Below are 13,946 nucleotides of genomic sequence, written 5' to 3'. Positions count from 1 at the left end.
TGAGGCTTAGAAAACTTAACGAGCATGCCCAAGTCAGTGTTGAGGAACAACGGGAGGTGTGGGCTCTCCTATCAGACCTCCTGGGTTGGAAGCGTCTCTTGCTGTATGATCTTGGGCAAGTCACACAACTTCTCTGACTCTCAGTCTTCTATCTGTAAATGTAAATTAGAAATATTTTGAAGTAATGTATATAAATATTAGCACATACATCTTAGTTATTATTATCATTATGATTTTTTAACCAGGAAATGAAAACATGTCTGATTCTAAATTTGTTTTCTCTCTACTACCTCAATATACCCAACTATTTAAATTGTATATTTTAAAAAAAGAAAGAAAGAAAGAAAAAGAAAATATTCTTTCTTGTTAAGGGGAAATAAAGAAAGCTGACACTCTGTTTCAATCACTCAATTCCTTAGGTGGATCCTCCTTGAGCACCACGGCGGATTTCCACCTGACCCTTACAGATGTGAACGACAATCCCCCGCGGCTGGTGAAGGAGTACACAGGCCTGTTCTTCTGCTATCCCCTCAGACAACCCGGAAGTCTCATTTTTGAAGCTACTGATGATGATCAGCAGTCATTTCGGGGTCCACACTTTACATTTTCCCTTGGCAGTGAAAGCTTACAGAACGATTGGGAAGTTTCCAAAATCAATGGTGAGTTGTCAAAAGTACATGGAGGAAAACTCTTATGGATGATGAAGTCAGTTTTTATTTGCCTTGTTGTGTTTGCTAACACTTAACACAAAGCTTTTCCCCAAGCTCCAGGAAGGAACTTCATGCTTTAGAAACCTGCACAGGGAAGCTTTATAGAGAGGAAAAAGCCTTGGCTTTGGAGGAAGGAAAGATTGTTTACACCGAGCCATTGCCCTTAGTTTATGTAGATGGACAGTTGGACAATCGGAGCAGCATTTGCAAAATTTCCATTGACAGTTGAGAAACAGATTTCATAATGATTTTTAAAAACAGCTTTATTAAAATATATTAACATATAATAAACAGCACATATTTAAAGCATACAATATTATGAAAATTGACATATGTATACAACATTGAATGCAGTCAGCACAAGATAAGAATATTTTCACCACGCCCAAAAGTTTTAAATGCCTGTTACAATCCCTTGCCCCTCCTCCATCCTTATGTAACCGCTGATCTGCTTTCTGTCCACTGTAGATTAGTTTGCATTTTCAAGGATTTTATCAAAATAAAATTATACAATATGTAATCTCCCTTGACTAGCTAATTTCTCCTAGCATACTTATTTTGGATCTTAGCCATGTTGTTGTATGTGTCCATACTTCATTCCTTTTTATTGCAGAGTAGTATTCTATTATGTGACTATCTCATAGTTTGTTATCCATTCACTTATTGTCATTTAGGTTGCTTCCAATTTTTGCTGTTACAAATGAAACTGCTATAAACATTTGTGAATAAGTATTTTGTTGGAACATATGCTTTCATTTCCTTGGTTAAATATCTAGAAGTGGAGTGGCTGAGTCAGATGGTAGCTGCATGGTTCAATTTTAAAGAAAATGTCAAATTGCTTTCCAAATAGTTTGTAACATTTTATATTCCCACCAGTGTATGAGAGTCCTCAGCATTCTCCTCAATACTTGCTATGCTCAATCTTTTTATTTTTTATTAAAATTTTTTTCCATTGATTTGCAAGAGGGAGAGAGAGAGAGAGAGAGAGAGAGAGAGAGAGAGAGAGAAAAGGGAGTGGGATATTAAGAGAGAGAGAGAGAGAGAGAGAGAGAGAGAAAGAGAAGCATCAACTTGTTCCACTTAGTTGTTCCATTTAGTTGTGTACTCATTGGTTGCTTCTCATATGTGCTGTGCCTGGGGATCGAATCCATGACCTTGGAGCATGGAGATGATGCTTTATCCACTGAGCTCTATCTACTGAACTTCCTGGCCAGGCTTATACTGTCTTTTCAATGTTAACCATTCTAGTTGGAATATAATAATATTTCACTATGGTTTTAATTTCTATTTCCCTAATGACTAGTGATGTTGAGCATCTTTTCATGTGCTTCTTTGCCATTTATATATCTTCATTGGTGAAGTATCTGGTCAGATATTGTACCCACTTAAGAAAACCTGCTGTTTGGCTTCTATCATTGGGTCATAAGCATTCTTTGTACAGTAAAGATGCAAGCTCTCTGTCAGCCAGGTTTACAAATGTTTTCTCTCAAGCTGTGGCTTGCATTTTCATTTTTAACAGTAACTTTGGCAGAACAAATTTAAATTTTTTGATGATACCTGACTTACTTTTTTTCTCGTTTCTTTTTTGTGTGATGTTTAAGAAATTTTTGCCATTCTCAAGGTCTGTAAAATTTTCTGATTTTTTTCCCCAAGAGTTTTTATAATTTTAGCTTTTACATGTAGTTTTATGATCCATTTCAAGTTTATTTTAGGATATGGTGTGTGGTAAAGGTCCAGGTTCATTGTTTTCTTAACATGGCTATTTAATTGTTCTAACACTATTGAAAATATCCCTTTCACATTGAATTGCCTTGGCAGCTTTGTCAAAAATCAATGACCATACACACATATATATGGATATATTTCTGGATTTTCTTTTCTGTTTAATTGATCTCTCTTTCTTTCTTTCTTTCTCTCTCTTTCTCTCTTTCTTTCTCTCTTTCTCTCTCTCTCTCTCTCTCTCTCTCTCTCTCTTTCTTTCTTTCTTTCTTTCTCTCTTTCTTTCTTTCTTTCTTTCTCTCTCTCTCTCTCTCTCTCTCTCTTTCTTTCTCTCTCTCTCTCTCTCTCTCTCTTTCTTTCTTTCTTTCTTTCCTTTCTTTGTATTTTTCTGAAGCTGGAAACGGGGAGACAGACTCCCGCATGCGCCCGACCGGGATCCACCGGGCACGCCCACCAGGGGCGATTCTCTGCCCCCCAGGGGGCAATGCTCTGCCCCTCTGGGGCGTCACTCTGCCACGACCAGAGCCACTCTAGCGCCTGGGGCAGAGGCCAAGGAGCCATCCCCAGCACCCGAGCCATCTTTGCTCCAGTGGAGCCTTGGCTGCGGGAGGGGAAGAGAGAGACAGAGAGGAAGGAGGGGTGGGGGTGGAGAAGCAAATGGGTGCTTCTCCTATGTGCCCTGGCGGGGAATCGAACTCGGGTTCCCCGCACGCCAGGCTGATGCTCTACCGCTGAGCAAACCGGCCAGGGCCTCTTTATGTTTCTTATACTAATACTACACTGTTTTTTTTTTTTACTCTAGTTCTATAATAAGTCCTAAAATTAAGTAGTATAATTTTTCCAACTTTGTTCTTTTTTGAGATTATTTCATCTGTTGTAGGTCTTTCACGTTACTATATACATTTTAAAATCTAGCTTATCCATTTCTACCAAAAAAGCTTATGGAGTTTACAATGGGGATTGTATGAATCTGTAGTGAATTTGGGAGAGAATTAACATCTTAACAGCATTGAATCTTTTAACCCATGAACATGACATATGTCTTCATTATTTAGGTCTTTCTTAATTTCTCTGAGCAATGTGGTTTAATTTTCAGTGTGTAATTCTTGCAAAATTTCCATTAAGCATTTCACATTTCCCCCTAAGCATCGTATTTAAAATTTTTTAATTTTTAAGTAATGTCAGGCTATCGGAATATAATTGATGATTGTTATGTATTGGTTTTGTATCCTTATAACATTGCTGACCTCATTATCAGTTCTTTCTCTTTTTTAAGATTCCATAAATGTTCTACATAGACAATCATGTTATCTGTGAATAACAATTTTATTTCTTTTTCAATCTGAATGTCTTTATTTCTTTGGCTTTATTACTGGCTAAAACCTTACATAGAATGTTGAATGAAGGTAGTGAGAGAAGAAATAACCTGGCTTGTTCCTGATCTTAGGAAGAAAGCATTCCATCTTTCACCATTAAGTATAAAGTTAGCTGTAAGTTTTTGTAGACAACCTTTATCAGGTTGAGGACTTTATCATTTATTCCTAACTTGCTGAGAGATGTGTTTCCTTTTATAAATTTAAGATTGGATGTTAAAATTTTCAAGTGCTTTTTCTGCATCTATTAAAATGATTTGTTGATTTGTGGGGGTTTTTGTCTATTAATTGGTGAATTATATCAATCAACTTTGGGTCTTAAACCAGTCTTCTGTTCTTGGGATAAAGCCTACTTGAAATATTAGCACTTTTATATTGTTGGATTTGATTTGATATAATTTTAAAAAGTTTTGCATCTATATTCATTCACAAGGCACATTATTCTACACTTTTTTGTAGTGTCTTTGTTTGTTTTGATGTTAGAATACTGCTAGCCTCATAAAATGAGTGAGGAAGTGCTCTACCTATTCAATTATCTGGAATAGTTGTGTAAAATGGTTTGAAAGTTTGGTAGTGAAGCCATGTAGGCCTGGAGTTTTCGTTTTAGGAAGTTTTATCTACAAATACAACTTTTAAAATTGATACAATGATATTCAAGTTATGGATCTCTTCTTCATTGAGCTTGTAGTTTGTATCTTTCAAATAATCTGTCTATTTAATTTGATTTTGTCTAATATATTGGCACAAGTTATTTATAATACTATTTTATTATTCTCTTAATATCTGCAGACTAGCTAGTGATGTGACCTTATTCTGATGTTGGAAAATAATATTTCTTTTTTTCCCCAGGTCAGTCTGGATAGAGGTTATTAATTTTATTGATATTCTCAGAGAACCAACTTTTCATTCCATTGATTTTTCTCTATTGTGTTTTTGTTTTGTATTTGATTGCTCAGATGTATAGTATTTTCTTTATCTTTCTTATGCTACATTTCATTTTTTCTTGTTCTAATTTCATTATGGTATAAGCTGAGGTAATTAAGAGCTTCTTTCTTTGTTAACATAAGCATTTAGTATTATCAATTTATCTTTAATTCCAGTTTAACTGCATTCTAATTTCATTATGGTATAAGCTGAGGTAATTAAGAGCTTCTTTCTTTGTTAACATAAGCATTTAGTATTATCAATTTATCTTTAATTCCAGTTTAACTGCATTCCACAAAGTTAGATGTATTTTGTTTTCATTTTTATTTAGTTCAAAATACTTTCTAATTTTTCTTTAGATATCTTCTGTGACCCATGAGTTACTCAGCAGTGTGTTATTTAGTCTCCAAATATTTGAGTTTTTCCTATATCTTTCTGAATACTGATTTCTAATTTAATTCCATAATGACCGTATTCCAACATTTGACCGTATTCCAACATAATTCCATAATGACCGTATTTCAATTTATTGAGCCTTTTATTTCAGTACTCAAAAGATATGTCTCCACAATATTATAGACTGCATTTTTTCCTTTTTGTTCCCTGAAAATGTGTCCTTTTTGCTAGGCACTTTTTTAAAAATTGTTTTTTATTTATCAGTTACAGTAGATATATAATATTATATTAGTTTCATGAAGAGGTGGATTAAGGTCGGCTGAGGCACAGAAGAAAATATTGGGGCTCTTAAAAAAAAAGAGAGAGACAGGGAAAATAAAAATACATGTTAACCATATTTTTAAATAAATAAAAAATACTATGTATTATTAATGTTAAAATTGCACATATGAAACCAAACTTGGTGTCATTAGAAAAAAGTGTAAAGTTGGGGTTTTGTGGGGCCCTTCAGAAGTCGTGGCCCAGGGCATGTGCCCATTGTACCCGCTGTTAAATCTGCCTCTGGTTTCATGTGTACAACTCAGTGATTAGATTTATATAACTTACTAAGTGATCATCCTGACAAGTTTCACAACTATCTGATACCATACCTAGTTATTAGAACACTACTATTTTCCCTATGCTGTATTTTACATCCATCCACATGACTATTCTGTGATGACCCATTTGTACTGCTTAATCCCTTTCACCCCTCCTCCCCAATCCCTTCCCATCTGGCAATAGTAAACATGTTCTCTGTGTCTATGAGTCTGTTTCAGTTCTGTCTTTAACCTCTTACATTTTAATTATGATGTGTCTTGGTGTATGCCTCTTTAGATTCATTTTGTTTGGAATTCTCTGTGCTTCCTGGATTTTTACGTCTGTTCACCAGGTTAGGGAAGTTTCTCATCATTATTTTTTTGTTTTTAAATAGGTGTTTAATTTCTTGCTCTCTCTCTTCTGCCATCCCCATGATGTGAATGTTGGTACACTTGAAGTTGTGTCAGAGGTTCCTTACACTAGCCTCATTTTTTAAAAATCTTTTTTGTTGTTTTGATTGGGTTTTTTTTTGTTTTGTTTTAGTGTGTGTGTGTGTGTGTGTGTGTGTGTGTGTGTGTGTGTGTGTGTGTGTTGCTTCCTTATATTCCAAAATGCTGATTTGATTCTTGGCTTCCTCTACTCTACTGTTGATTCCCTGAAAGTTATTCTTCATTTCAGTTCGTAGATCCTTCATTTCTGACTGGTTCTTTTTTATGGTTTCTATCTCTTAGCTAAGTTCCTTGAGCATCCTTATAACCATTGTTTTGAACTCTGTATCTCACAGCTTGCTTGCCTCCATTTTGTTAAGTATTTTTTTCTGAAGATTTCTCCTGTTCTTTCATTTGGAACATTTTTCTTTGTCTTTGCGTTTTGGCTGCTTCCCTGTTTGTTTCTATGTATTAAGTAGAGCTGTTATGTCTTCTAGACTTGGTGGGGTGGCCTATGTAAGTAAGTGTCCTGTAGGGTCCAGTGGCACAGCCTCCCCTGTCACTCAAGCTGGGTGCTCCAGGGACACCCCAGGTGGTCTGTGTGTACTGTCATGTGGCAGATGAGCCTTGTTGGTTGTTGGTGTCACTAGGAAAGATTGACCCCCAAGTTAATCAGCTTTGAGGATTGGCTGCAAGTACAGCAGACAAGCTGTTATATAGGAGTTGGCCCTTTGGAGCACTCTTGCTTTGTTGGGGCTTTGGTACTCACCAAGTCTTCTCTTGGAGTGTATTGCTTGTGGAGCTAGTAGGGTTGTACTCCAACATGGTCTGAAACTGTCCATGGGTATACTGGCTATGGAGCCTCACAGGAGGTTCAAAGTCAGCCTGCCTGTACTCTGCCAGGGCTACGCAGCATGAGTTACAGAGCGATGTGCAGATGGCTACTGCCTGCTCTGGGCTTGAGGTAGGCCAAACTGTGAGTCAAGGCCAGTTGCCGCTAGTGTCAGGCCTGTGGCCACTTTACAAGAGGTGTGTGGTACACACAAGCATGATGCTGCGTGTTTGAGACATTTTAGGAGAGTCCAAAACATGAGCCAACACAGGTCATTTGTATAGAAAAGCCCCTGAAAACATCTTGGGTAACCCGCAGTTTAGGTGGGGCAGGGTCTTAAGGAATCACCTAAGTGTGTGTGTGTGGGGGGGGGGTACAGTGAGAGCCAGGTTGATGGAAACTAACATATGGCAGCTTGGGATTAGGGGGTCTCAGAAAAGGAACAATGATCCCTGCCAGCACTCTTGTCTGGCAGAAAGCTGCCCCCCCAGCTCCTATCTTGATGCCCAACAATCCAGTTCCTCCCATATGTTCCTGCTTCCTTTTAAGCTGCTGCCCCAATGCTGGACCTCAGAGGGAGTGAGTTCAAGTAAGTTCATGCATGGTCCTTTAAGAGGAACTTCTTAGGATTCTTGTAGCTCTCTGTCTTACTCAGCCACAATCCCCACTGGTTTTTACAGCCAGAGGCTGTGGGAACTTCTCTTCCTGGCTCTAGAAATCTGAGCTGGGGGTCCTGGTGTGAGGCTGGAACCCTTGCTCCTCAGAGGGAACCTCCACAGCCAAGATATCCGTCCAGATTTTAAACTGGCACACATGGGTATGGTACCAGCCTGTTCTGTGCCTCTGCTCCTTCTACCAGTCTTGATGTGGCTTCTTCTTTAATTTTCTTGTTGTAGGGCTTCCACTCAGCTGGATTTCAGGCTGTTCTAAATGACGGTGGTTCTGTAGTTTAGTTTTAATTTTGATGTGGTTGTGGGAGGATGCGAGTACCATGTTTACCTCGGCCACCATCTTGACCAGAAATATTCTCTCTGGATGCTTTAAAGATTTTCTCTTTATTACTAGCTGTAAGCTATTTGATTATTATGTGCTTTGTCTTAGTTCTATTTTCTTTTTCCTGAGATTTGCTAATCTTCTTGGATTAAGGATTTAGTTTTTATTAAATTTAGTGGGTAAATTAGCAATTACTTCTTCAAGTAGTTTTTCTTTCTAATTTCGTGTTTATGGCAACTTTATAGAACATTACTGCTGAAAATAATGATAACTGACTATATTTAGTATTTGTTTCTACAGTGTTTTAGCCCTTTCTGACATTATGGAAGGTATATGTGGAGTGGTGATACTTTGCGTATTCTAACTCATACTTACAATTCACCATTTCCCAGTCACCCTTAGTATGTGATACAAAGATGAGCTTTATGCCTGCTGATCCAGGGTCTAAAGATGTTCCTTGTTATTTATTTTACCCCTGTTCTGACAGGAACTCATGCCAGACTCTCCACCAAACACACAAACTTTGAGGAGAGAGTTTATAACATCCCAATCCGCATCAATGACGGTGGCCGGCCACCCATGGAAGGGACTGTCTCTTTACCAGGTAGGTATTTTGCTGTAGGCAAGCTGGGATAATGCCTGTTACCATGGTAGTTTGAAGTAATTCTTGTCTTTGATATGAAATTCTGCACTTGAGAATTTAAACCACCAAATACTGTTCTGCTTTTTAGTTACTTTCTGCACATGTATGGAAGGAAGGTGTTTCCAGCCAGCAGGTCATCATTCTGGGATGCCTACTCTGGGCATGGCACTTGGCATACTCCTGGCCACTTTTGTGGTCATTGGTGAGTATAATATCTCAGATTCAGGTATTTCTGTCCTGTCCTCAGAAACATTAGCTCACCTAAACGTCTGTCTTAATGGGCTGCTCTTGTGGCTGCTCAAATGGCAATCTAAGCAATAGCCAAGAATAGAGATAACCAGTAAACCATATCACACTTTCTTGTTTGGGAGATGCTGTTTTAGTACCATTCTCTATCTATCATTGCCTTGTTGGTTACTTTGGGAAATATAAGAAGCTTTAGAGAATAAGTGGTTATATTTTATGCTTAGTTACTAAGACATTCCTATCTTATTCTTGATCTTAAGGGAAACACTTGTAGTTTTTGCCCACTGAATATGATGTTGACTGTGGGTTTGTCATATATGACCTTTATCACATTGAGGCATATCACCTCTATTCCCGCTTTATTTAGAGTTTTTATCTTGAATGTGTGCTGAATTTTATCAAATGCTTTTCTTTTTTTAAATCTATTGATAAGAACATGTGATTTTTATCCATCATTTTATGTGCTGTATCACGTTTGTTGATTTGCAGCGATTATACTCTGTGCATTCCAAGAATAAATCCCATTTGATCATTATGCATGATCTTTTCAACATACTGCCAGATCCAATTTGTCAATATTTTGTTGAGTTTAGCATTTATGTTCATCAGGGATACTGGCCTACAATTTTCTTTCTTTGTAGTGTCTTTATCTGGTTTTATAATTAGGATAGTGCTGGCCTTGTAAAATGAGCTTGAGAGTCTTCTCATCTCTTGAATTTTTTGGAATGGTTTAGAAGGGTAGGTATTAGTTCTTTGGCTGTTTGACTAAATTCACCTGTAAAGCCATCTAGTTCAAAAGCTTTGTTTGTTGGGATATTTTTTATTACTGGTCAGTTTCACTAGCTGTAATCTGTCTATTCAAATTCTCTGATTCTTCCTGATTCAGTTTTGGAAGATTGCATGTTTCTAGGAATTTTTCCATTTCATCTGGTATGGATGTTTATAATATTTTCTTACAATCCTTTGAATTTCTTTGGTGTTTGATTTTACTTCTCTTTCATTTCTGGATCTCTATTATTTCCTTACTCTTACTCACTTTTGCCTTTGTTTGTTGCTCTTTTTTCAAGTTCCTATAAGTGTAAAGTTAGGTTCTTTATTTGAGATCTCTTTAGTTTCTTGAGATAGGCCTGTAATGGTATGAATTTCCTTCTTAAGACTGCTTTTACTGTGTCCCATAGATTTTGGGTTGTCTTCTCATTTTCATTTGTCTCAAGGTATCTTTTGATTTTTTTTTCCTTGATCTCACTGTTATCCAAGTCATTGTTTAGCATCATGTTATTTGACCACCATGTCTTGTGTGTTTTCTGTTTGTTTGTTTTTTTTATGTGATTGATTTCTAGTTTCATACCATTATGGTCAGAGAAAATGCTTGATATGATTTCAATCTTATTAAATTTATTGAGATAATTTTGTGTCCTAACATGCATCTATTGTAGAAAATACCCCATTTGCACTTGAAAAGATTGTATATTGTGCTGCTTTAGGGTATAATGCTTTTAATACATCAATTAAATTCATCTGATATAGTGTGTCATTTAAGGCCAAGGGTTCCTTCTTGATTTTCTGTCTGGAAGATCTATCCATTGATGTCAATGGGGTGTTCAAATCCCCTACTATCACCTCCTACTATGACTGTATTGCTGTCAATCTCTCCTTTTATGTCCATCAGTATTTGCTTTACATATTTAGGTGCTCTTAGGTTGTGTGTATAAATGTTTACAAGGGTTATATCTTGTTGTTGGATTACTCCCTTTATCATTATGTAGCGTCTTTCTTTGTCTCTTATTACAGCCTTATTTTAAAGTCTGTTTTGTCAGATATAAGTATGCTATCCCAGTTTCTTTTTCCCATTTTTATGAAATATCTTTTTTAATCCTTTTTCTTTTATTCTGTGTGTATTTTTCATTCTGAGGTGGACCTCTTGTAGACAGCATATATATATAGGTCTTGCTTTCTTATCCCTTCAGCTACCCCATGTCTTGCAACTGGAGCATTTAAGCCATAGACATTTAAAGTGATTATTGATAGGTACATATTTATTGCCATTTATTCTTTTAATTGTGTTCCTCTGTGTTTTTTCTCCTCTTCTTCCTTCTTCTTTTGTTTTTTCTTCTTAAAGCAGGACCTTTAACATTTCTTGTAATACTGGTTTGTTGGTAACAAAGTCCTTTAGCTTTTTCTTGTCTGGGAAGCTCTTTATTTCTCCTTCAATTTTAAATAATAGCCTTGCTGGGTCAAGTAATCTTGGTTGTAGGTCCTTGTTTTTGTTATTTTTTATCACTTGACTATTTCATGCCAATTCCTTCTGGCCTGGCCTGAAATGTTTCTGTTGAGAAATTAGCTGACAGATAGTCTTTTTTTTTCTTTTTTCTTTTTTTAGTGAGAGGAGGAGAGGCAGAGAGACAGATTCCTGCATGCACCCCGACCGGGATCCACCCGGCAAATCTAGGGGGCAATATTCTGCCTATCTGGGGCCGTTGCTCCATTTCAACTGGAGCTATTTTTTAACAGCTGAGGTGAAGGCCAACTCACTCGAGCTAATCAAGCTATGGCTGTGGGAGAGGAAGAGAGAGAAAGAGAGAGAGAGAGAAGGGAGGGGCAGCAGATAATCACTTCTCCTGTGAGCCCTGACAAGGAATCAAACCCAGGACATCCACACACCGGGCCTACACTCTACCACTGAACCAACCGGCCTGTGTTGAGACAGTCTTATGGGAGATACCTTATAGGTAACTGTCTTTCTCTTGTTGCTTTTAAGATTCTTTCTTTGTCTTTAACCTTTGCAACTTTAATTATGATGTGTCTTGGTGTGGGCCTCTTTGGGTCTATCTTGTTTGGAACTCTCAGTTCCTTCTTTTTCTCCTGCTTTTATCCCTTGTGATTTGATGAGGATTTTTTTAGTGTTATATTTATATTTCTTTCTCTCTTTATTGTGAATATATTACAGGTTTTTGGTAGTGGTTACCATGAGCTTTATATATAACAACCTATGTATTATATTTAACAGCCTTTTTTAAAGTTGATGATTGTGTAAATTCAAATGCATTCTAAAAGCACCGCATTTCTACACTTGAATCCGTTTATATTTTTGACATTATGTATCTTTGTGTGTTTATGTTTGTATCTCTTACCTAATTATTGTTGATATAAATTATTTTACTTGTTTTTTATCAATTAAATTTAATGGGGTGATATTGATCAATCAGAGTACATAGGCTTTAGGTGAACATTTGAACTGTTGATTGCATTGTGTGCCCATCACCCAAAGTCAAATCATTTTCCATCTCTGTATATTTGTCCCTCTTTGCTCCCCTCCCCATCTCTCACCTTCCCCAGGTAACCATTTCATTTTGACATATGTCCATGAATCTCAGTTATGTCTTCAGTTTTTAATCTTCATTTTACCTTTAAAAGTGGTTGATCCACTACAGTTATTACACATTTGCCTTTGCCAGTGAGATTTTTTCTTTCACATATTTTCTCATACCTAGATTAGGCCTTTTCTTTCCTGCTCAATAGTTTTTTTAATATTTCTTGTAATGCTGGTTTAGTGGTGATGAACTCTTTTAGCTTTTGCTTGTCTGAGAAACTCATTGTCTTTTCTTTAATTCTGAAGGATAACATTACCTAGTAGAGTATTCTTGGTTGTAGGTTTTTCTTTTAGTCACTTTAAATATATTGTGTCACTACCTTCTAGCCTTCAAAGTTTCTGCTAAAAAATTAACCAATTGTTTTATACGGGTTCCCTTGTATGTAACTTTTTTTCTCTAGCTACTTTTAAGATTTCCTCTTTGCCTTTAACTTTTGGCATTTTAATTATGATGTTTCTTGGTGTGGGTTTCTTTGGGTTCATCATGTTAGAACTCTCTATGCTTCCTGTACTTGTGTATCTGTTTCCATTGCCAGGTTAGCGAATTTTCAGCCATTATTTCTTTATGTAACTTTTCTGTCCTTTAGTTCTTCCTCTGGGAACCCTAAAATGCAAATGGTAGTAAACTTGATGTTGTCCCACAGATCTCTCTTACACTCTCCTAATACTTTTTTGATTTTCTTTTGTTGTTGCTGTTTTGATTGGGTCATTTTCATTACTCTGTCTTTCATATCATATATCTGTTCTTTTGCATTAGCTAATCTGCTGTTGATTTCATCTAGTGTATTTTTCATTTCTGTTATTGTATTCCTCAGTTCTAATTGGTTCTCTTTTATTTTTTTCTTTTTGTTGAAGTTCTTTCTATGTTCATTTATATTTCTCCTGAGTTCAGTGAGCATCCTAATATTCATTACTTTGAACTATTTATCAGATAGATTGTTTATCTCCATTTCATTTCATTTAGTTCTTTTTCTAGGATTTTTATCTTGTACTTTCATTTGGAACAGAGTTCTCTGTCTTCTCATTTTGCCTAAGTCTCTGTATTTGTTCTACATATTAGGTAGATCAGTCATGTCTTGAAATATTGAGAGTGCCTTTATGTTGAAAGTGTCCTGTGAGGCCCAGTGGCACAATTCTTCCTGTTCACCAGAGCCAGGGACTCCAGGAATATCACATGTGGGCTGCATGCACTCTCCTGTTGTGGTTGTGCCACAATTGTTGTGGCCATGCTGTTGGACAGTGCAGGCCACTGGCCTTGCTGGCTGCAAGGCCCTGCCACAATTGTCATGATTGCACTGGTATATGGGACAGACCCCTGGCTTAGCTGACTGGGGTGTTCAGCCACAGCTGCTGCTGATTCACTGATATGCCATCTGGACCTCTAGTATGGTGGCTGTGAGGTCCAGCCTCTGCTTTTGTGGGTGCATTGATATGTGGGAACTAGCCCTCTGGTTTGGAGCACTGCTTTAGAGGGGCTCCAGGGTCACCAGGGGCCACCTACCAGGATCCTTTAAGTTTCTTAATGGGTCTCTGAGCATCTAGTCTTTTCTGTCATCATTCCTCCCATGAACTTACTTCCACATTAATTAAAAAAAACAAAACACCACTCCTTTTTCCATATTGGTCTCTGATTTTATAGTACACATTTAGTGCTAAAATGTATAATATAATTTTATAGGATTTCAGAGATGAGGGAAATATGAAAGGTTAGGTAGTCTACTCAAACTGTAGTC

At 37.0% G+C, this 13,946-nt stretch overlaps 1 protein-coding gene across 2 annotated transcripts in view; it reads left to right on the top strand.

Moving 5' to 3' along the window:
• Window positions 1–13,946, top strand: part of CDH17 (cadherin 17) — a 105,526-nt gene that overhangs the window by 90,200 nt on the left and 1,380 nt on the right. For both annotated transcript variants that reach the window (XM_066379136.1, XM_066379135.1), the window contains exons 15-17: window positions 420–659; window positions 8,442–8,558; window positions 8,686–8,799. In XM_066379136.1, coding sequence (XP_066235233.1) covers window positions 420–659; window positions 8,442–8,558; window positions 8,686–8,799 — 471 coding nt within the window. The remainder of the gene's footprint in view (window positions 1–419; window positions 660–8,441; window positions 8,559–8,685; window positions 8,800–13,946) is intronic.

Source organism: Saccopteryx leptura, chromosome 3 (genome assembly GCF_036850995.1).
Source record: "Saccopteryx leptura isolate mSacLep1 chromosome 3, mSacLep1_pri_phased_curated, whole genome shotgun sequence".
NCBI classification, from domain to species: Eukaryota; Metazoa; Chordata; class Mammalia; order Chiroptera; family Emballonuridae; genus Saccopteryx; species Saccopteryx leptura.
This window is presented reverse-complemented; position numbering and strand designations above follow the sequence as displayed.